Genomic DNA, 24,768 nt, shown 5'->3' with positions numbered 1-24,768 from the left:
CTCGAACCTGCTCTCCTTCCGCAAACAACTGAAGATCCTTCTGTTTACAAGGTCCAACGAGTTCTAACCTCTTCGCCACTGCCCCAGCTCTGTCTACTTGCGCAGCGCTTGGACGCCCATTGGGCAGCAATCGCGCTATATAAATCAATATTCAATTCAAGAGGACCTGTGACCCAATGTCTTCACAAGAGCAACATCATGCAACTTTTGATCGAGATGTCTGGCCAAGTGCCACGTTAAAACTATCACAGCTTCTGGATTAGCGCTCCATGGTAAAAGGCCTCAAGAAAGCATCATATTGCCACCAAGGCCACGAAAAAGCCTTGGTGTTAGGGGAAAAGGAGCGCCCGAACAGCAAAATGTTACTTTACTTTAGGGAAGGAAATAAGTCGTTGGACTTGAACTACTCAGATAAAATCACAGGAAAAAATATACAAAACCACAAAATGTGTGGGAATAACTTAAAAATCTTACATTAGCAGATAAAAAGCCAAAATGGGAAGCACAGAATGCCTTGGTTTGTTGCTGGCTCGTGTCCGAAGGCGATGCATACAACTGCCCAGATGATCTATTTAGAAGGAGCTAAACACTCAGGAATTATCTAGGGCGACCTCTCGCACAAGTCACAATAAACACTATTTTCAATCTTGAACTTTTCACCTACTAACTACATTCCGGAGTAGCGTGCTACTTCGCGAAAAAGCACCTTGACACCTCGTCTGGGGTAGTAAGCGCAATATGAATGCAATTACAATTACGTCAGCTTAAGCAAAAGAGGACTACAACACCCAGAATGCATTAAACTGTCACCCAGAAATCCAGGGCTGGTCATAGTGCCCTTGACGCTATGAAGTGAGGTGACAACTCTACAGAGAGCTCACCGGAAAGCTGATGTCAGGAGAAATGGGGACTGCAACTGTAACCCCCCCTCGAGTCCCACGTTCATACCATTACCTTTGACCTCTAACCTCAAAATAGGAAACATGAAATAGCTGGAGCACCGACTGTCATGTCAGTAGGTTCCAATGAACATCTAAAGTTCCCTGTGCTATGCATGAGTAGCTTATCCAATCCAGTTTTTTTCTATGCTTTCTGGTACTTGTAGTCCTGAATTTGTTGGATAAACAGGACTACAATCACCAGAATGCTTAGAAATACATTCTATCTGTTTGATATACTCATATAGAATCCCAAAATATTTTGCACAACGCAGTGCAAGAGTTGTGTCGAGAGCTTTATATTTTGGGGAACTGTACATGTCACTGTTTCACACATGATGGGTTTGCTTCAACAGTTTTTTCCCCCTGTGTGGAACACAGGACGGTAGCGATGCTTCTGACCCCCGCGTTCTCAACACAGAAGGTCAATGGGGTGAGAAGGAGGGACGGGTCTGGAACAGGGCATTAGTTATGGCTGTACGGGATAGAACCCCAGAGTATGGCTGTTTTAGGGCAGTATGGGCACTTGAATACCATAAGTATGTTCCATTAGCTTGTCATTAAAGGGATTTGCAATATGGTTAGGCCTGTCAAGCACTTAGGATTGCCCATGCCAATTGTGAGATGGCATCTGATCTGGACCAATCGTGACCTCAATTTTTTTACTGCCAGATGTAATTCCATTTCTTTTGAAAATAATGTCATGTGTCTTCAGTTGCTATGACAACATTGGATTCCCTTATCAAAATAAGCTTTAACCTAAGCAATGTAATTGTAAAAGTTAACCAGAGCTTTTTGTAAATAAATAAGGCCCATATTTTTCCAAAAATGATTGTCTGAGGTGTGTGAATCCTGGGGGAAGCAAGGGGTCCATGTCTTCCAGACAAAAGTCTTTACGTTCCACAGTTCCATGCACCAGCACTTCACTCACCCCTGTTCTGCTCATGGGTGGCTCTGTGAGAAACTGTAATGGACGCTGGTTAATTGTCGGTGGTGGAGCGGCTAAGGCGGGCAACAACTTCTGGCATAAACACCAGACACTGGCCGCGCAGCCATGACAAACACAACCTACCTACATAAAACCAAACTAAAACAAACGCTGGCACACCAATAGGCCTGGCTTTAATATACTAATGCACAAAACATGCACACGTTATTTACATGTGTTTCATGCAAAAAAGCTGTCCAGCTCAATAAAGCCAGACCTCTTGGTTATTCCAATGCTAGGAATAAAGCAGAAAAAAAAGCAGAGCTCTGTACAGAATGCATATCAGAGACAAAGGCCTGAAGGTGACTAACAGTGTGATGGCTGAGAGCACTTTTCAGATGTAAAGTAGTCCCTCGTGCATTCCAATGCAGGCCTTTGATAGAAGGCGCAAGGATGCAACAAACAGCCAATCGCACCTGGTCAGAGAGCTGTACTCAGCTGGGCGGGGCCAAGGCCCACTCTGTAGTTTAAATTTCAGTTTACAATAGCTCGACAGATAGTGCACTGTCAAACCAGACCTAAAACACAGGCGATGTCGGTAAAATGTTACGAGGCGCTTGTTAAGTGGTGTTTACGACCTCACTCCGAATTCTGCAGATGAAGTTGAGCTCAGTAGCATTCAATTACGTGCAGTTTCCAGGCAATTTACATCAATAAACCCACGTGTGACCTTTGTTTTGTAATTAACTGAAAATGCAATTAGAGTAACCATTCAGACACAAAAACAATCTAAAGGCTTGTGAGGTGCACAGATTTAAGCCATTTCTGGGTTTCGCTGCAGCTAAAGGGCGGGTGCAGTGTAATAAGCATGTCGCAGAATTCCAAACATACGTCCCTAAACATACTCCTGGAGAAAATATGGCGAAAATGGGCCATGTTTCCACATTTAAACAGTTACTTTTACTTTGTATCCAAAGTTCTTTTTTGCGTTTGGAGGAAACATTTATTTACAGCTCTGAAAATAAGGGGTTCCAGCACGTTTTCGGAATTTTTACACAGAGCAGCAGGAAAATGTGGTGGGAAGAAGCAAGTGGGGATGGTATGGGGTGAAAAGAAAGTTATGGCTTTTAGTTCTCACCCCATGCCCAATGATCTGGGCACCCTCCTGCCCTCGGAACACCCCTGTTGCAACGCCCTCCCCACCCTGCAATCACAAACTACCCCATGCAGAGAAGCAGATTACTACCCCAAATATATTCCTCTTATAAAATAAATCCGTAAACAAAACTATTTATAGGATGACTGCTTCGTGCATGTATTTCCACACTGTCTCCATTTACGGAGTGGATTTTCTTGCATCTCTCTCGTATATGCCTTTCTTTCCAGTCCATTTTAAAATAGGCTCGGGAAATGGCCACGTGCGAATTACGCGTAATGACCAATACCGTATGCGAAATCAACACTTTATCGCACGAAATACTAGTTTAACATTTTGCTCTACTTTTTTGAGCGCTCTGGGCAGATTTACAACGCCTTGCGCCACTTTTGCGTCATTTTCAACATGGAAAAAATGACGTAAAAGTGGCGCAAGGGGCTTGTAAATCTGCCCCTAAATGTGTATCCTAGCATCCATTTTCGACACACGGCTGCCTTTCTGACAGTGGCTATAAAAAATAGAACAAAATCGCGCGTGATGCAAAAAACAGCTGCTTGCGTTCTGCTTATTCGCATTGTTCTGTGCTTCCGCAATTGGATTTTCCAGTGACTGACATCTCAATTCCGCGACGAGGCAAAATTGCATAATCTGTGACATTGTGCGTAATGCGAAGTGCTGGATATGGCATGAAATTAAACCGTTATAAATGGCATTTCACACGAGTCTATTTTAAAGCTGTGTCTTCCTCCTCCGCCTGCCTCTTGAGCGTTTCAATTTTTTATGACCCAACGCCAGAGTGACTGTAAAAATAGGAAGCGCCAGAAACCCCCTCCAAAGTCAAGGCCGAGTAATTGAAAGCAGAGCCGAGCCTGGGCGGGAGAAAGCAGGCTGTGTCAATATTTGCCGGCGTTTCCATCTCCCAGATCGGCTGTCTCATCACGGCACGGAAACCGCTTATCTTTCAAGCAGCAGCTATCAAAATGAAAGCCCGGCCTTCAAAGCCGGCTGTCGTCTTCCCGCCACCTTGCAGCTTGCTTGTAAAACCAGCTTTCAAGGACAGCACATCTGTTCTGTGTCTACGCACGGGCCTGTCCAACATCCATCCACAGGGGACAAACGCGGGCCAGATTTTAGGGATAACCACAGACTAGGTTTTGCATTGTAACATTTATATAGCGCTTTGCACCTTTACGTGGGGTGCTGAAGCGCTTGCCTACATTAGTAGCACACTACACCATGTATGATGTATCCTTGAAAGTGTGTTTTGTGTTTGTTTTGATTTTGTGTCTGTCAGGTGAGGTGCAGTTATCGCGTTATGGGACACAGCGCTTAGAAGTGTGATATATGAAGAAGTGTGAGCGGGAGGTGCACATCCTATGGTTTTCACTCAACTGGCAGCTTTGAACAGCTCTGCGGGTCTCGTGATGGTATTTCTTTAGATCACAGTCCACTTTGCTGGTCACCCCATTGGGTTGTCCATTCTGAGATATTTTGTTTAAACTCACGTGATCTGCCTTCAGGCTTCTTGAATGTAACATAAAATGCATTTTGTAGATTTCACTGAAAAACGTACACGGCTCCAGCTATGTGGACCATTGTTGGAGACCCCAATGTTAGCAGGTTAGGCCTTGTCTTTGAGCAATTTTTTCTTAATTTAGTATCAAGTTGCTGCTTCCGAGTACGAGGTAAATGTAAAATTGATACGTGTATAGCGCACTACTCACCCGCAAGGGTCTCAAGGCGCTTGTACGAATACCGCTGTGGAACCCATCCTGGCTTTCCCTGTGAGGCGTCCCCTCCTGGGCAACCCCAAGGTGGAGGCCAGGCATCCTTAGCGTTGTGGGGGCCGTTGTGGAGATTAAGCAAGCTATTGCCCAGAGTTGCAGAGTGGGACTCCATGATTGGAATAGGCACCGAGGCGAGAATTATCAGGCCCGTAAGCTTAGGCAGGCACAGTCAGGAGTTGGGCTTAATGTATGTAGGTTTATTCCATTCCTGTTAGTTCATTTACTGGTTCATGGTAATAGGCAGCAAGATGGATCTGTGAGTCAAGGGCTCGCATCTGAGGAGGCTTCCAGGCACCCACACAGAGTCTCTCTACCCGTGGGGACCCAGGTTGGGCATTTTTGCATCATGCTCTTTTACGAGAGGCACAAAGAAGGCCTGTGTGCGCGGGCTCCACTACAGGGTGACGCTAGTAAAAGCAGAGACGTGCAAACATGTGCCCCCTGCCCCTCTACCCTAAGTCAGCCCAGGGGCTGGCTGGTACTCGCAGGTAGAGTGACAGGAGGCCGAGTTGTTAGGAAGGCTCTGTCTGGGCCAGGCTAGAGGGCCCTAAGCAAGATAGCAGGCGCCCCTTAGATGTTGGGACTTTGAGGGACATCCTGGGGGCCTTACCTAGACTTTGCACCTCGCATTGGAGGGCAAGTTATTTGCAGCAGTCTTCTCCCTGGCATTTTATGGGGCGTTTCGCCTGGGGGAAATTGTGGGGTCCTCTCGTAGTAATCAGGGTGGGGGGATCCAGTTCAAAGATACTAGGATGGACCCTGGGGGACTCGTGGTGATCCTTACGAAATCTAAGACTGACCAGGCGGGTAAGGGGGCAGTGATTCAGCTGCGCCCCGCCCCTGGTGCCCCGGTATGCCCGGTCGCCTGCATGCAAGAGTACTTAGCCATCCGCCCTAGTGAGGGGGGGGGGTGGGGGGGGCAGCCCTGTTCATCCATGAGAATGGCGAGTGTGTATCACAATACCAATTCAAGGCCGTGTTGCAGAGGGCCTTGGTAGATCTGGGGTTGGGGGGCAAGGGTTACCCTTCCCATTCCTTCAGGATAGGGGCAGCAACTTTAGCAGCAGGAGCAGGGTTGTCATCTACTGCGGTCAAAAAAGTGGGCCGCTGGTCGTCCGATTGTTTTAGGCGTTACATACGCCCTGAGTTGCTTTGACAAGATGTTTTGCCATGATTTTGCTTAACTTTTCTATTTCCTCTCTGATTATTAGTATGCCAAGAATGGTGGTGTGGGTGTTGGGTCACTCGTTCGTACGGCAGGCAGCGGGGCATCTGCAACGGCGGCGAGTGCGGAAACCAACGAGTTTGGATGGGGCCGAATTTTTGTGGCACGGTGTAGGAGGAATGCGCATCCGACATCTGCGGCGGCTCGTGGAGGAGATTAAAGAACGCGAGGGACAGAAGTCCCCGGACCTGATCATCATCCATTTGGGCGGCAACGACATGGTGGACCGCAGACGTTTGGCGGTCAAGGAGGCGCTCCTTGCGGAATTTTCTTGGCTAGGGCACACCTTTCCACAGGCCAGGATTGCATGGTCCTGTATGATCCCCCGGAAGTGTTGGGGCAATGGCATCAGGGCTAGGGTTTTGAACATGTCGGTGAGACGTCTGAATGGTGAGTTGGCGAAGTTGTGCTCAGTGAAGGGCGGCTTGCTACACTTACCCCACAAGATGATTTCTGGCCCAGCGATGTTTCACCATGATGGAGTGCACTTGTCTGACATTGGCATGGATGCCTGGATTAATGGAATTTGGTCTTTTGTACTACACCTCTTGGAAGGGGGGAAGGGTGACAGACCTATGGCCCCTAGTCACCCTTGTGGCGGAAAAGAGACATTGGAACACTGATATAGATGGATGACATAGACGGGAGTCCACCTTGAGCACTCCCTAGGCCAGCACTGAGGGGAGAGAAGGTAAGCTCTCCACAGGGGGATGGAGACCACCGGTTGGGGAGGCTAGGGCGACAGGTACGAGCCTCCTGGGATCCTGGGCAACCTGGTGGACGAGTGGTGGTGCCCTGGAAATGGCGGACAAGGTCTCGAGGGCTGGGGCCCATCACTCTGTGGCGCAGGTGGGTTGCACCTCGCGTGGGCATCGCTACCTGGGGAGAGCCGAGCCAGAGGGCCCCTTGGTGCTGGGGGAAAGAAGAGAGGATAATGACATTCTGATTTTAAGATGAATTATGATAATGTAAAGTTCAATTTTTGTGTTCAGAATATGAAGTTAATCACGTTTGATATAACTATGCAATGTCATGTTTATGTGTGTTGATATTAAACATGGCCGTTTTTACACCCACCTCATCTCAAGTGTTAATTAACTGGTGGGTTGTGGGAGGGCGTGGAGCATGCTGGGGGATCCGGTCCCTATACCCAGGGCGAGGCTAGACGAGCCCGCCTTTAGGGGCCGGCCCCCCGGCCCACGCACCCCATTTGTTTAGAGTAGGCGGCCGGCCACCCTATGGGAGGCCGGCCGGGCTGGAGGAAGTCCTTTCGGGTTGGGCGGCGGTGACGCACGTCCGGCGTAGGCGGGGTCAGAGGCCATGACCTATTTAGGTCACTGGCTCAAACTGATCGGCCTCTTTCCTCGCCTGTGTCGTGACCTGCTCGCACCTGCTGGACCTCGCCCCCCCAGGCTCGTTAGCCTGTTCTTCTTTAACTCCCACCCACCCGTCCCTTAGCTAGGTAGTTTGAAGGGGTGAGTTGCGGAAAAGAAACATTGGAACACTGATATAGATGTATGACATAGACGGGAGTCCACCTTGAGCACTCCCTAGGCCAGCACTGAGGGGAGAGAAGGTAAGCTCTCCACAGGGGGATGGAGACCACCAGTTGGGGAGGCTAGGGCGACAGGTACGAGCCTCCTGGGATCCTGGGCAACCTGGTGGACGAGTGGTGGTGCCCTGGAAATGGCGGGCAAGGTCTCGAGGGCTGGGGCCCATCACTCTGTGGCTCAGGTGGGTTGCACCTCGCGTGGGCATCGCTACCTGGGGAGAGCCGAGCCAGAGGGCCCCTTGGTGCTGGGGGAAAGAAGAGAGGATAATGACATTCTGATTTTAAGATGAATTATGATAATGTAAAGTTCAATTTTTGTGTTCAGAATATGAAGTTAATCACGTTTGATATAACTATGCAATGTCATGTTTATGTGTGTTGATATTAAACATGGCCGTTTTTACACCCACCTCATCTCAAGTGTTAATTAACTGGTGGGTTGTGGGAGGGCGTGGAGCATGCTGGGGGATCCGGTCCCTATAGGTTTATTCCATTCCTGTTAGTTCATTTACTGGTTCATGGTAATAGGCAGCAAGATGGATCTGTGAGTCAAGGGCTCGCATCTGAGGAGGCTTCCAGGCACCCACACAGTCTTTCCTTTTTCTGAGATCAATAGACTGAGAACTATTTAATTTGGCAATAGTAACACCTATTATTCAAATCGTTAGTAATGGTAAAACTGCAGTACTGGGTATTAATAACTACTTATTTTATATCAATATCAAGGAATGTCATTCCTATTGCAGCACTCCCCCAGCCTGAAGGGGAGTTCAGAGAGCTCACAGTGCTGAGAGGCAGGGAGCATGTTGGCCAGAAGAAAACAAGGACCAAAGAGGAGAGACATTTCCCTGGTCTCCATAGAGACGATGGTTCTGCTCAGGTCCAACAGCTGGCTGCACACGGTGCGTTTCCAAGCTTGTGTCCCAGCCATTGCTAAATATCAGCATATAAGTCCGAGATATGGTGCAAATTCCGTGAATCTTGGTAGAGACACACAAGGATCAAAGTATTGTGTATGTACGATAATCAATCAAGGCTCAAGTCGGGGTACCACGCGGGTGGACGGAGTGCCCCCACTTATTTTACTGGGGGGGACACCAAACCCCCTGCCAAACAGCTGGGTTTTCACTCTTTGGCCTCTCTGGGACGAGAATCTCAGCACCTTTCGTGATGTCACTTCCTGTAATGACGTCACTTCCGGTGACTGTGTCCCCCCACTTCTTTTTTTTAGGACTTGTGCCCTGTAATCAATAGTATCTTTCTCAAGGCTTGGACTTCTTCACTGTGTACACAATGACAGAATATTGGTCTCCATGTGCACTTGGCTTGAGAGGTTACTAAGATCTGAAAAGGTGGCCTCCAGTTTAATTTACTTGGTGCAGTTTGGGAGGAATTACTTGCCCCACAGTAAGGCCTTCCTCCGATTTCACAGGCGTTTCGAAGACTCCAAAGAGGCATGGTGTGGTCGGCCAGGTTGAATGCATTGGAGTGGTGCTCTGGAGTATCAGGGTGAAGCTGTGTCCCTGCCAATAGGTAGTTCTTTCTTTCTCAATGATTAAGGTGGACTGCGTTCCCCTTCATGGTCAGAAACAATATTGTAAAATAGTCAGGATAAGCCTGAGCTCCAGGTGATACAACATTTAGAAGGTCACCGTGGCTTCCAAGATCTTTGCCACGCTTATGAGACTACATATCAGATGGTAGCTTACAAAGGGGACAGAATCGGTGTGTATTTTTTCAGCAGCGGTGCTACAATGGTGTGTTTCAATTCCCACTGGACTTCCCCAGACAAAAGAGACATTATTGTACCGGTCATCGAGTAGTATGAATCAGCCTGCCCTAGTTTAATAAATTTAGGATTGCAAATGTCGGTGGAAGAAGCAGGTAGGAGGTTCGCAATGTTTCTGGTCATACCCTTGTGAAATACCTCTTGGAATTCACAAAAGGAAGTGGGGCTTGGTGGTCCATCGACTACTGCGGTTTGGTGGGAAATCTCAGCTGGCGACATGCTTGGCCAAAGGAACAAGATTTTATTTCCAAAGAAAGCTATGAATTAGTTGCAAGACTATTGTGAGTGGGTGGCAATGGAGCAGGCCAGAGCTAAGGAAGACACTATCAATTTAATACAAAACATTTTTTGTAGGCGAGTTTTCTCCCTCAGTGGTGCCTGTTTAAAAGGAGGTCTCCTTCTTCCAGACCCACAGACATGAAAACAATAGACTAAGCAGGGTCTGTAGGCAGGAGTAATTTTAAAGCACGATGTTGATGGACCCATTATCTTGCATTTTAGGAGTTGAAGGTACCCAAAGATGCCTTTGTTGACAGATGTTTTAGCCAATCCGAACTGCTTTAGTTTGAGTGAACATGTGTTAGTGAGGGACGTTGCTGTATTTGTGCCCTTATGTCTGCGGAGCAGGGAGACACAGATGGGTTGACATCTGTGAAGCGATGTACAAGAGCGTGGTCTGAACATTGTTCATGTACTTTGCTGTCCCAGAATCGAAGATCAGTGGCGTGGCTTTTGGCCAATCTTCCCGCAGGAGAAGCCGAAGAGACGGTGATATTCATTGATAGACATGGGTGGTTTGGGAGAAGAGGAGACATGGGGGTTCAGTGCTGCTCCATGCATGAGGCTAGCCACCAATTTGGTGAACACTTGCTTCTTGATACCATCTACCAGGTTCTGCTTTTCTGAAATAAAGCCCCAAAGATTCCATTTGTCTTGGTTTGTCAAAGATCCTCTCCTCAATTTCAGCTGTGGGTAAGCAAGCAGGCCAATGATGCACAGTGCCGCCATTTTGGAATCCCAGGCCTGGTCTGCAGCAAGGGGTATCCGGAGACACCTTGGATGCCCCTAGTAAAGAGACTCCACAGGAACAGTTAATGTGTGTCACAATACGTGCCACAATATCATGTCCATGTTGTGCCACAATTTACAGGGGTTTGGGTACTGGCCAGAGATTGTGGGTGGTGCCACATTACTACGCCTACTGCGTTGAAAACTTCTGCATGCCCTTGCTGACAGCAAGCATGAGTTGGCGAAACCTTCTGGATACACCAAATTAATAGAAATCATGTGTGTGCACATAAATCAAATCCAAAGAAAACATTCTTCTTCAGGGTGGATTAGAACCAGCTACAAAACCGAATAATCCACATCTATAACTCCCCTCCCTTCTAAACCTTGCATGCCTGTCATAGAAAATAGGCAAGTTCTCGGAAGCAGATGTGAATTCCAAAGAAGAGGGCTTCTGGAAGTGAAGTCTTAATCTTAAGTGATGGGTGACGAATCAGAGCCCACGATTGGCTGGTCACAGACCCAGCAACGACTCATCAGCATTCTAAACATCTTAACTAGTGATTTATCTCCCATGGTAGTTTTTTAATCAAAAAGTTATGCTTGAACCAGACAACACGGGGCATGCATCTGTGTGCATGTGCACACATGCAAACACGTACACTCTCACACCAGTTAAATTATGTACAATAAGATACTAACACAATAACATAAGACATTAGAATTTCTTCAAGTTAAACACTTAGTAATCCTGCAGGTGGTAAGTAGAGCCTCGTCACCAACAAGAGATCATAGAAGATGCTTACTGGTCATCAATGTAACTTGGATCAAACAATCATGGGCGATGAATGTAGTGTGACTGGTATCAAACAATCACGGGCGATGAATGAAGTGTGACTGGTATCAAACAATCATGGGCGATGAATGAAGTGTGACTGGTATCAAACAATCATGGGCGATGAATGAAGCGTGACTTGTATCAAACAATCATGGGCGATGAATGACGTTTGACTTGTATCAAACAATCATGGGCAATGAATGACGTTTGACTTGTATCAAACAATCATGGGCGATGAATGACGTTTGACTTGTATCAAACAATCATGGGCGATGAATGACGTGTGACTTGTATCAAACAATCATGGGTGATGAATGAGATGTGACTGGTATCAAACAATTATGGGCGATGAATGAGATGTGACTGGTATCAAACAATCATGGGCGATGAATGAAGTGTGACTTGTATCAAACCACTGTAGGCGATGAATCGCCATTAAGACACTCAAACGGCGAATCTGACCCTGTTACTCCTTTTCGTCCTGTTTTGGCATCCCGGGCTGGTGAAACAGGTCAGAAGCATGACACCCTCCTCCTCAGTGTCCCACAAAAATACTAACCCCTCTGAATCATGATGGGGAAGGAACATTGTTCAAGCAAGGCCTTAATGTACTAAGCTGCAAGATATATAGATTCCCAATATCATTGCTAATCGGTTGGGGAAATGCTAACCAGCTATCTACCCACTGGCGCAATATTAACCCCCGCAGACCCTATGGTGCGGGGGGCCCCTCGAACTCCAGGGGGCCCTGCCGACACTGTACACGGATGGCGGGCCCCTGGTCTGAGAGCTCATGACTGGGTCTGGGGAAGGGAGCCCCCCCTCCAAGTACTTTGCAGGGGGGGCCCTCAAGTTTTGTTACGCAACTGCATCTACCAAAGACATAAGTGCCACACTTCTAAAATTAACAAGGGTGCCCGCCCGCTCATGAAGTGCCTTGGGGCTGGACGGGGCAAAAAAAGCAGCCTCCTTATTTCCTGGGCTTTATTGACCCTTGCATGCCACCCCGCCAGTGCACCAGTGACTATATTCCAGCTTCCCCATCCCGCGCCAATCATTTTGCTTGAGGGTAAGCTTGCATTACGCAAGAGCGGGGGAACTCCCAAACTCCCCCAGCACCTCCCCAAAGACTTCCGATGTCATGTGAGCCCCCCAACATCAAGGGTTGCCACCTTTCTTAGAATACAATGCCAGCTATTTGTTCAAGTTTTGCTATTCTGGAACAGCCAAGACCTGGCAGGTGAAAAAGAATTTGTGTCTAATTGTCAGGATTATTTTCTAACGAGGTAATTATCCTTCCATTTGCTCCAATAATCATTCTGAAACGACTTAGACAGCGCTCACATACTTGAGAAATTATTTAATTATGTGTTCACTGTTCTAGGTTTAGGTTTCAGAAGGGTAACAATTCTGCATTTCACTGCTTTTCTCGACCTTTTCACCAGCCCCCACGGTGCGGGAGGCCCCCGAGCTCCAGGGGGCCCCTTCAGCACTTCCGGGACATTGAGAGCTCCTGACTGGGTCCAGGGAAGGGAGCCCCCCCCCCCCCCCCCTCTCGAGTTTTGTTTAGCCACTGCACCCACCAAAGACATAGGATCCACGCACCTAAAAACAACAATGGTGCCCGCCAGCTCATAAAGGGCAGGGGGGGGGGGGGGGGGGGAAAGAAAGCAGCCTCCTTATTTCCTGGGCTTTAATGTCCCTTGCATGCCATCCCACCGGCGCACTACTGACTACATTCCAGCTTCCACCTCCTCCCCCACCAATCATTTTGCGTGAGGGTACGTGTGCATCACGCAAGAGCGGGGGAATTTGGAAACTCCCCCAGCATCACCACCAAAGACTTCCGGTGTCATGTGAGCTCCACCACATCTAGGGTTGCCACCTTCCTTAGGGAACAATACCAGCTATTTGTTCAACTATTGCTATTCTGGAACAGCCAAGACCAGGCAGGTGAAAAAGAATTTGTGTCAAATTATCAGGATTCTTTTCTAAGGAGGTAATTATCCTTCTGTTTGCTCTAATAATCATTTTGAAACGACTTAGACAGCCCTCACATACTTGAGAAATTATTTAGTTATGTGTTAGCTGTTTTAGGTTAATGTTTCAGAAGGATAAAATAATGGATTTCACTGCTTTTCTCAATTTTTTCACCAGTTTGGACTAAAAAAACAGGCCAGGAGGTTGGTAAACACCTACTCCCGGGACCGGCGCAAGGCATGGGTAGTGTGGGCAGCTGCCCAGGGCCTCGCACTCAGCCTACCAGCATGGGACCCGCAGCGGTGCAACACCATGGGCGCCCATGAACCCCTGCCGGCCAATGGATTGTGTGTGGGAGGTGACCCTTGGTGTGTCATATTTGGCCACAACACTCTTCCCGCAGAAGGCCTACACTGAAAGCAGCCCATCCATTGCTTGCATTCGGTGATGGTCCAGCTCCTGGTACCCAGTGGCAAATACAGCTCTAGAGTGGAAGTCAGTTCTCCCCTGAGCGACTTTAGCAGGTGGAGAGATCCTGGCCATGGAAGGGGTGTCTGGGGCAAGGAGAGCAGGGGAGGGGGTGAGGGATCACAGATGACCTGCTGGAGTTAGGGAGCCAGTTTTTCGTGTAGTTGCCAGCATGTCTGTCGCATTAGTAGCAGATCTGTGCTTTACCCCCTTCCATCCCTCAAAGTGGTGGAAAAAACATAGGAGAAACTATTTTGGAGCAAGGTAGGTGAGCAGTTCAGGTGTCCAAATTGGAGTTGAGGTTAAAAAAAGAGAATCCCATGAGTTTGGCCTTGTTAGAATAAGGGTGTAGGGTGAGCTATGGTGTAATGTCACTGATGAGCAGGTGTGCTGTTCTGTGGGTTGGCAGGTTTGTTGGTTGTATCAAGAATGGCATGCACATTGGTCTCACAGCATGGGCGGATGGATCAACCAGAAGGGTGGTTTGGGGGAGAGGGTGGAGAGACTGTGGTTGCCGAGAGAGGCAGAAGTCACAAGAGGAAGGGCAGGGAAGTGACATAGATTGTTGAGTGAGGTAGTTATCAGAATTGCAAGTTGAGAAAGAGTTAAAACAAAGGTTTTGGGTCGAGCACTTGCCAAAATAGATATACTGGACATTAATCCTGTTATAGAAAATGAGGGAAATGATTTTTAATATCTTTTTATTTATATGGGGGGGGGATTTTACTCTTGCTAATAGAAACCTAGTCTGGCAAGTATATATGAAGTGCATTTAAACATAAATGATATAATGGAGTGAGAGCACAATGGCTCGTACCATCGTCCTTGTGCCAACATGTTTCGGCCCGAATTATAACCACCTCTACTGGTCAAGGGCATTCATCAGGGCTGTGGATCCCTAAGAGCCTAGTCTAACAAACAATAAAAGTCACTCACTGAACAGACCGGAGTGATTCCTACTCTGTCTCAGTAGTAGTTTACCCTCACTAAGAGGATACCACCATCCAGTCTGGGGATGGACGATGTCCTCCGTAGTCACAGTCATCAAGAGGTACATCATACTGAGAAACCTATAGTCCATCCTCGCCCAGCTGCAGGTAAGAAACTATGGTCCGTGCCATTGAGCTCTCACTACATAGCACAGTTATTTTTAGATGCACCAGAGGCTACTATTATCAAAGGGGAAAACCCGGCACTTTTCGTTTTATCTGGATCCTCCCCGTTTAGTCCAGGAAAATAACTTATCTAAGAACTCCCTCCATCAGGTCCACTAGGAGGTCGAGTCCACCCTGGTGGTATTGTCCTACCAGGGTGGGGAGAGGTTTCCTATGATGAAGCATGACACATTATGTGAGTGAGGCTTTCTCTTCCAAAAGATTGGTCCTTATTCTTTTTACCCCTTTCCATGCCAGAATATTGGTAAATAGTGAACCAGTGATTTGTACAAATAACACTGATGTATAAGGTACTTTACAGCCACCTTTGGGTTTTAGGACAAGTTATAATGAACCAATTTGTGCTTGATCCATGCTCCACAAAAAAAAAGGAAGTGACGCCTGGCACGTGCTGGCCAATTTTGGAGGCAGCACAAAAGAGTGACAATGATGACAGCGAATGATAAGCAGTGGGTGGGCTCTAAGCCCTTTATAGTAAACCGTGCCCCTCCCTGCGGACAGTGTATACACTGTCGGCAGGCAAGACCTAAAAAAACATGATTCTCTGCACAGAACCAGGTTTGACCATTTAAAAATCAGAGAAATAAGGTCCACTTTTCAAATTCACTCAACTCACAAAATGAATTAGTCTCCTTTCCAGCTGGGTGATGAAATGATACGATCCAAGCATGTGGTGTGACTCTGTCTGAGGGCTCGGTAAGAGCCTGACTAATACTTCCCCTGGATATAGGGTTATGGTGAGATCAATGAATTAATTTCACAATTTCTGTGGTTGCATCTGCAGCTCTTCATAAGATATGTCATTTTATTGCATCAGACACCATCTGATATCAATGATAACCAGATATAAGATTAGTCGCGATCGGAGATCACACGCCCATGACAAGAGGGTCTTTGTGAGATCAAGTCACTCATTCTGTGCATATGAACATACTGTAAATCGACAAGCTAGGAGAATGCACATTAGTACAAAAGCACGAGGGGTGGGGGTGTAACTAGAAGATTTATGTTATGAACAGCTTTAGAGGTCAAAGGAGAGGTTGTCACAAGAGGGTAGGATCAGAAAAGGCAAAGAAGAGAAAGAGCAGTGTCCCCACAAGACCGGGGCGTTTTCTTGATAAGAGCATGGTCCCGGGTTGTGCAATGGCACACCTTTAAGAAGGTGCGCCAGCCGCAAATATGGACAGTATGCCCTATCACAGATAATGCATTGCCCCAGGACAGAGCAGAACTCACACCTGCCCTGGGACCTAATTTCCCCCTCTTTCAAAGGGTGCCCTCAGGGAGCACTCTGCCCCTGTGGCAATTCATTGTGGGTCAGTCCGTGCCCAATTTGTTGCTACCTGATCTAGAGGGTTAATACAACTCATTGAAGCCACCGTGGCAAAGGGGCAAAGGGGGGCACTTCCTTCAGGGGCCTGTGATTCAGCTTAAGGCCTATGACTGTTTGTGAAAATAGGCCTCTCCGGGTCCACTCACCGCGTTCTTCATGGGGGCCCCATCAGTTTGTCTTGCGCCACTTGTCAAATGTTATTCAAAGGAGTCGCTTTTGGTGGAGTGCTAGTAAAATCCTCATGTTAATGTTTGCGCTCCACTACAGCAAAAGCTGCTGCACAGATTTACATCAAACTTGGCCTCACCAGAGAGGGTTCACCAGAACAGACCATTTTTGTGGGTTTGGTGAACATCATTTCAGTACCTCTTCAGTTATCAAAGAAATAAAACCTGCAAATTCTGTAAAATGAGTACATAGTGCTGTTAAGTGCACGTGCCCGCGCACGCCACCACTATGTGATTCTCGAAGCGGGATTGTCCAATCACGGCTCACACACTGCAGAAACCTTTGAAATGGCCTGTGTAGGGGCAGGCTGGTCACAGGTCAGTCCTGGGGTTCAGGATGGCACACCCCAATGCCACCAGAAAAGTAATCAGAAAATTGACCTAAATGTGAAGTCAGACCATACTTAGTTCATGAACCTAGACTGAGGCTGTATTTAGGAGTCAATAACGTTTCCCAAACCATAGCCGGAACTAAAAATGGTTCATGGTCTGCAAGCCAGTGGTTTGACTCTGGCCTTGCCTCGCTGGCTCTTCAGAGGGTCCACCATGCAATGATCTTTGTGATGCTAGGAAATGTGCTAGAAGGCAGGTAGGCCTGGGGGAAGCATCAGTCAGCAGGGATAGAGCACAGCTAGGCACTCGACTGATACCACCCCAGCCCTACCAACCCTCCAGGTGCAGCAGCGCCCTGCTAGGAAATCTCAGAACTTCTCTGCAGGCCTGTCGGCCTCCCCCGGGGCCAGCTTCACAGACAGCAGGGGGCTCCTAAGCTGTAGTCAGTCACATATAAGGAGACAAGATCTTCACCCCCTGCTCTCGTCGGAGATCTGCTGAAGTTCAGTCTATCCGTCCATCCATATCTTCCCAGAATGCTTTGCTCGCCAGCTAGTGAGGAACGTATGTGTCAAGCTAGCATTCATGCCTTTCAGCAACCATTACCCAGCTGCCTTCCCGGAGTTTTAGGTCCCACCTGGGACACATCTATCGGCTTTTACGATCCAAGTTGAAACTTCAACTATTTTCGTAGCCAGAGATCAGGAAACCCAGCTGGAGAAAGCTTCAAACTTTGTGGATTGCAAAGAAGTGCCAGACAGAGTTGAACAGATTTATGCAAGTAACACTCTGGCTGCCCCACAGGCAGCTGGGGTGGGGGTGGGGGCTGCTATCTTGTATGTGTGTGTGTGTGGGGAGTATTCTGTATGTGGAGGAGAACGTTTCTTGGAAGTCCTCTGAGCTAGGGTACTACTGCCAAGTTCAGACCTGCTATGACCTTCCCAGTGGGGGAAGGTCATAGCATACAGGCCTGGGTAGGCAGAGTTCTAATTGGAAATAAAGAAGTGCGGGGACTCAGTACCGGACAGCACCTGCTCTTTCAAAGCACTGTGGGTAGGCAAAGATTTACCTGATTTTACTAATGATGTCTGTCTTGCGCTGGGCGGCTTAGAGACCGTTTCAAATGACTTTAAAGGGTGGTGTAATATCAACAGAGGCGCAGACCAATGGCTTGTCGAAGAGAGAAGTCTTCAACGCTGAACTGACTTTGAGGAAGTCACCCACCAAGTGTAAGGAGAAAGCAACTTCCCAAGGGCACCTCACAGCACAGAGGTATCGCTTGTCGAGGGAGATTCCAAGGAGGGTGAGAGCAAGTGGTTTTGCAGGACATTAATAGAAATACAATTGTTTTTTGGAGGGCGAAAAAGTCCTGTTAACAAGAACCCAACCTCTCTAGGAGTTATTCATTAAATTTACTCAGGAGCTGATTCTTACCGCATGTGATCGAGGTAACTGGATTGGGTATGACATGGCATGTGGAGGGTAGCGCGTCTCAGCGGCCCGCCGGCTCTGCGTGGCGGGCTGCGTGGAACCCGACATGGTGGTGACCGCTGTAGCGAGGCGTCTCCTTCTTCAAATGTTGGCGAGGAGCTTAGCAATCCCAGCGATCTGATTCATGACTCAGCTGCTTTGCTCACTGCGCGGCATCTGCAAGTAAACAGAAACGGAGAGGATGTTACTTACGGCCCAAAGCTATTGCAAAAAATGGAGATATACATCTCAAATCTAGGTTATATTCTAAATTTCAATGAACGCTGTCTGAAAACCAGCCAATGCACACTTTATTTCTATTGCTTGCATTTACATACACACAAACAGCGAAGAAAGCGCCGGGCACTGAAGGTGGACCCTTTCTCTACCTATTATACTACAAAGTGAACCTACTCACACTACAACTTTCTGGGACTTATGACTGTCACCAAGAAGGGGTTCATCTTAATTAACTATTGCCTTTGGTTTTCCATTACTGTGACGTTGCATTATTTGTGAACAATCAATTAAACCATTGCAAATTTGACTTATTGCTCATCTTATGTGACTTACTGCAATTAAGACTGACAACATTTACTTATCCTTTCGACTGAATGATTATGGGCCATATGTATCAACACATTTCCCCATAGACACAGAATGGGCAAAACCCTTTGATACATCTGGCCCTAAATGTCCTAAATAAGATGGTAGAATACTTCTTGAGAAAGCTCCAAACTAGAACAGCTCGAGTAAAACACGGGTGCCAAGAATTGGTTACAGTTTATCCTCCCCCCTCAAAGTCCATAAAAGAAATCTTTTTTCTCCCTTTGTATTCACACATTATGGTTTCATCAATGAGCCGCCAGACACTTGCATTTGGACACATCTGGATATTTGGGACATCACTTTAGGTATCTTCACTTCTTTCTGTATACTTTTCATATAACAAATTCACATATTTCTTAACAAATGGTCTTGATCATTCCTCATAACACCACTAGAAATTGCAGCACTTCGCATTATCTACTGTTCCATTTCCACTGTATTGTTACGGTCTGGCTTGACTGTCGCCAGACATTTAAGTGAGCATCACTACAGAGGGGCTTTGGCTCCGCCCACATGTTGGGAGCCAGGTACATGTTTTAATTGGGCAGAAGTTGTGTGTTTCCACAACAAAAGTGCTTGGCTTCCACATAGCTGTGATCATTTGTGCATTTATCCAGCTGCCTGAGCTTGAACTTTCAGGGGCACACATGACATTGTAATGTTTTTAAGTGTCTTCGATAACTAGACATTTTTCTCTGGCAAGAGCACAGATGGAAGGAGGGCATTTATTAACATACATGAAAGTTCAGGTATGGCTTGACAGTGCAACTGTCAACTGACCTTTTAACTTACACAGTATTATACTACAGTTCTTTGCTTCCACTCAAATACATCTCCATTCCCGTATTTGCTTGTAATGCTTCAAATTACCATTCAACATTCCTTTAAAGCCAGACTAATTGGCATTTTCAGTGCTTGTTTTTATTGGAGTGACAAAGCTCCAGCAGTGGCGTAGCTAGACCTTTTCTCACCCATGGTGGACCCTGGATTTGCCGCACGACGACAGCCGCAGGTAGGAATTGGAGGGGTGGCGGGGGACGGGTTCCTGCCTGTGAAGCCTGGGGAGGGATTGGGGGGACTATCACCCCAAATTTCATGCAGGCCGCCCCCACCCTTGCTATGCCACTTCGCTCAAGGGTAGAAGGGCGTAAGTGAAATTGTCAGTAGCACATTTCGTCTCAAATCTATGAATTACAAATAAGGTCCCCATTACATTGGTACACATATGAAACCTGGGGGCATATTAGCAAGGGCAATATCGCCACTTTAGAGGGACTTTTTTCCGCTATGGCGGCGATAATTTTATCGCCCTATTAGCAAGCTGTCGCTAACTGCTGTTAGCGACAGCTTTTAGGCGATAGCGACCGGTTTGGGGCCCACTGTGCATGTCAGCGATATTTCTCGCTAATGACATGCAAAGTGGGCGTACCCAACCTGTTAGCAACTGAAAGCAGTCGCTAGCACAGCTATCGCCAATTAGCAAGGCAGGCTGTGCGATTATAAAAGTCTTGCTAAGCGCAATTATCGCCAGAACCTAACGCCTGCTCAGACCACGACTTAACCTGCATATCCAATGGGAGGTGGATATTCAGGTTAAGTCCCCATTAGTGTTAATGCCTGAATATTGCTATATGAATGCAAATCTTTCTTCCCCTTTTATTCCTCTGCTATTCTTCTCACTCCAAGTAGCTGACTTTTATCCACCACTGAAATTACTTCATATTTCACCATATTAATTCACCACTAATCCTTTATAGGCTTCCTGAATAGCGTGCGTCAACAAGCGCTCTATAAATACAAACAATTATCCTCCTCTATCCTTCTGCTAACATTCCAAATCCAAATAACTGACTAACCTATCCACCACTTGCATGTTTCACTGTACTAATTCAACACTAATCCTCTATGGTTCCCGGAGTAGCGTGCTACTCTCCGAAAAAGCGTTTTGACGCCTCATCAGGGGTAGTAAGCGCTATATAAATGCAATTACAATACAAAACAATATGTTTGTTTCACTGTAAAAACTGCATTGTAAAAAAGATGCAGCCCCACGCATTGTCCAGTGGATGACATTAATTCAATCATTCCTCCAACACCCTGTTGTTTGTTTCCATGGACAACTTAAGTGAGCCCTGAAATGGGTCCCATGCTCACCGTGCCACAGGAATCAATGCGAGACCTAAGAAGGTCACAGCCTGCCTTGGATTTCCGTCCGGAAGGGACATGGCCTGGCAGTCTGGGCTGCACTGTTCCTATTGGAGCAGGACCAAGCCTCATTTGCATATAGCAGGTCTCTGTCTAGTGCGGCACTGGTCTGGTATACGGCCCCAAATGATCACTAGTGGCTGAGAGAAATTCCGGCATTCCTTCCATCACAAGAAAGACAGGTGTCCAAAAACAAACAAAACAGTGTTTGTGAGGGAATGCAGTGTGTAGGAACCACGAACAACACAAATTGTGTCAAACAACAAACATATAAAAGCCACAAACAACACAGAACTTAGCTTTATTCTGTCACTTTCGTGTTGGTTGCGGGATGTTTGTTTTTGGACACCTGTCTTTCTTTTGAGCTTGATGGTGCCAATGATGAGATCAGTTGACAAAAAACAGAATTACCCACACTTCACGTTATTTCAGCAAATCTTACTCAAAAAAAGAAATGAACCAACTTTATCATGTTCATCTCGGCAATTATTTGTGCCTTTTAATCGTTTTTTTAGAATAAACTGTTGCTTTTTAGAAAGAGAAGAAGGAGTTCTTCACAGACATAGCCACACGTTTTTGTTATCTAAATTGTGCAACAACATATGTGCAAAAAAAGTGAAACATACAGTCAATACGATTCATTTCATAGTATGACGTGTTCTAAAACAAACAGGTGGAAAAAAGAAATTATTAAAGTGAAAAAAGATGTCAAACTTGTTTCAAATAGACATCAACACATAGATACAATTATTTCAAAATACTGAAATGTCATCAATTACTGTATAAATTCAGTACGAGGTCACATAACAACATTATTTTCAATAGATAAGGTTCAGTCCCCTTTGTCAACAGTATTTTCAAAATTGTGGGATTTAATCCTTTATGCCGACGCGTTTCGAGTGTGGGTTTCCATTACCCAAACTCTCATCAGGGCCGAGTAAATCGTTTTTCCAATCCTTATCCTAGTGATAAAAACATACACATTTTGTGTTTTTATCACTAGGATAAGGATTGGAAAAACGATTTACTCGGCCCTGATGAGAGTTTGTTACAGGGCCGTTTTTGCAGCATAAAAAAATGACCGAAAACCGGCCCCGGCAAAGAGCGCGGTCCCGGCCAACCCCCCGGGGGGAGAGGGGGCGGCTGAGCACTTTGCCAGGGCCGGTTTTGGTTCCCAGTCCGGCCCTGCCTGTTGGGCATTGCAGCGCCGGCCCAACGAGGAGCTGCCTAATGATGAAGCAGGACATCCTTCGGGTGTGTGAGGGCCCTTGCTCCTAAAAGGAGCGATTCCCCGCCCCCCCCCCCCCACCCCCCAACTATTCTCTCAACTTCCTGGCATCTTGGACATTATCCCACCCTTTCCTCTCTCTACGCCTTCCTTAGGAACTGCATGCTCACTTTTCTTGTCATACATTTATAGGGGCGTGTATGCTGGGCCTATCCAAAAAGCCCATCCCATGACCCTCCTTCTGTGATTCATCTTCACTGCACTGCCAAGGTCTGGGGGCAGCGGCACAAGGCATGGGTCCTCTTTCCAAAAGTGAGATTTTTGGGGGTCAATGGCAGTCCCCTTCTCTCCAGGTCAGGTGCATTTTAAACAACTGGGGCAGCACAGAGACAGACCGGTCCTTAGCAGGCAGGGGCTCAGGTGGGCCGCAGCAGGCCCACCATGAGTGGGGTAGATAAGAGCTGAAACGTCCTAGAAGCGGTTGCCTCAGCACAAGTGAAACAAAATTATTACCCCTCACGTGTTAAACAAATTGTGCCATCGCTGTTGCAGCTCACTTCCGTGCCAGCACTGGGAGCGCCCACAAACACACTAACCGCAGTATTAAACTACACATAAAAAAAACCTTTTAATTTTGCAGACGAGGCAAGTCTGTAAGCACAGAAGCTTATCTCCCTCGAGGTTTCCAGCCTCCGCCTCAGCCGCTGAGTTGTCACGTCACATCTGAGCACGCCACACCTCTTTTGAATGGCACGGCACTAGCTCATAGCAGGGCAGGCTCAGCCTTTCATCCTCTGTCTACAGTGCACCGCACAAGGAGGAAAATAAGAGCATTCGCCGTGCGTAAATGCATCTTTTGTGCACTGCCACTTGCTTACAGTGATGCCTTCAGATTTTTATTCACCACTTTGCATCATGGGATAGGTAGTTGTTTGTCTCCTATTAAGAGCATGGACCTACACGTTCATACGTGTCATATGTACCACGTGGCACCCAGGATACTACAGCTTTGAAGTCCTGTAAACTGATGTTATTCTTGCTATTGTCCCTGGTCAACAATACCAATTTTTTTCGACCTCTGAAGTACAAAAGGCTGAATCAACCCCACCAAAATTCAAGCACATTACTTGCAGGTGGCCATCCCACTGAGCTACCTTATCAGCTCAGACACCTATACATAATGATTGAACAAGCAAAGGCTCACCAGTAAAGTGGTAGAACAAATACAGTTTATTTTAATACACACAAGAAAGGATTAACCTCCTGAATCCAAGGAGTAAGTGGTTATGTGTGTAAGTGACACTATGTATAAGTGTGGCCCCCAGCGACAGTGAAAGGGTTTGTGCCACCCTACACGGAGGACAGTGCCTACAGTTGCATTGTTGTAGAATTGACACTGCACACACCACTCAGAGGCCTGAAACATTGTGATGTTATTTGCTATCCAACCAACTTCAGTAAACGCAACATACTTCCTCTTGGAGAACCACTTGCGGGCACAAATGTGGAAGAACAGGTCGACATGCCTTTGTAACTTCGAAACAAAGCCAGAGAGGAGGAAGTGAAACGCCTGCTTGAGCTCGGCGAACTTTGCCCCACTAGTCGCTGCCAAAAGAGTGCTAGCTCTTTGCAGGCCTTCTTCAGGGCAGCAGGAAGCGTCTGAGCCCTGAAGAAGGTAGACCCAGGGTGTTCATGACCTCCCAGTCAAGACTCCGCTTGCAGGCCTCATTCAGAGCTCAGGACACGCCTGAGCCCTGAAGAAGGTAGGCCATGGGTTGTTCGTGACCTCTCAGTGAGGACTCCGCTTGCAGGTCTCCTTCAGAGCTCAGGAAACGCCTGCGCCCTGAAGAAGTTAGGCCTCGGGTTGTTCGTGACCTCTCAGTGAGGACGCCGCTTGCAGGCCTGCCTCAGAACAGGAAGCGTCTGAGCCCTGATGAAGGTAGGCCTCTGGATGTTCGTGACCTCTCAGTGAGGACTCAGCGGTTTCTCATACGAAAGCCACTGGAGAGAGGAAGTGGCCTCTGGACCACAGGCCTGCCCCATCGGATAACGCAACTGTTTATCGGATACAAGCAGACACGCCAGGGCTCATGCAACAGACATGGTGTTTGCTTCTACGTCCAGAGTTATTCATACAGCCTAAGACAGGTAGCAAACAAACAGTTGGGCGGCCAGCCGGAAAAAAAAAAATATATATATATAATATTAAGCATCCTAGTTAACACACATTTTACAGCAGCCTCACATGCAACCTACCACGGAAAAATATTTGTTGATAATTGTAATATATAGAATAAAGTGTGTTATAATGATACTGCAAGTTGAAGAGGAATTCTGTGACCAGAGCAAAGTTCCCTTCCAAGACCACAGCCCACCACGGTGTCGCCCCAAAAAAACGTGAATTCTCTTCTAGTACTTTTCAGTCCACAAAAAGGGATTGCACCCTGTGTAAAAACTGCACACAATCGCCCACCTGAATTTCAGCAAGTCAAATGTGGTGTAAATAAGGCAGGTAAACA

At 47.1% G+C, this 24,768-nt stretch overlaps 1 protein-coding gene across 11 annotated transcripts in view; it reads right to left on the bottom strand.

Moving 5' to 3' along the window:
* The window catches only part of NCOR2 (nuclear receptor corepressor 2), a 1,233,371-nt gene that overhangs the window by 1,018,306 nt on the left and 190,297 nt on the right, over positions 1-24,768 (bottom strand). For all 11 annotated transcript variants that reach the window (XM_086942885.1, XM_086942883.1, XM_086942892.1 and 8 more), the window contains exon 2: positions 18,172-18,384. In XM_086942885.1, coding sequence (XP_086799011.1) covers positions 18,172-18,276 — 105 coding nt within the window. In that variant the 5' untranslated portion in view covers positions 18,277-18,384. The remainder of the gene's footprint in view (positions 1-18,171; positions 18,385-24,768) is intronic.

This window comes from Lissotriton vulgaris, chromosome 11 (genome assembly GCF_964263255.1).
Source record: "Lissotriton vulgaris chromosome 11, aLisVul1.2, whole genome shotgun sequence".
Classification (NCBI taxonomy): Eukaryota; Metazoa; Chordata; class Amphibia; order Caudata; family Salamandridae; genus Lissotriton; species Lissotriton vulgaris.
This window is presented reverse-complemented; position numbering and strand designations above follow the sequence as displayed.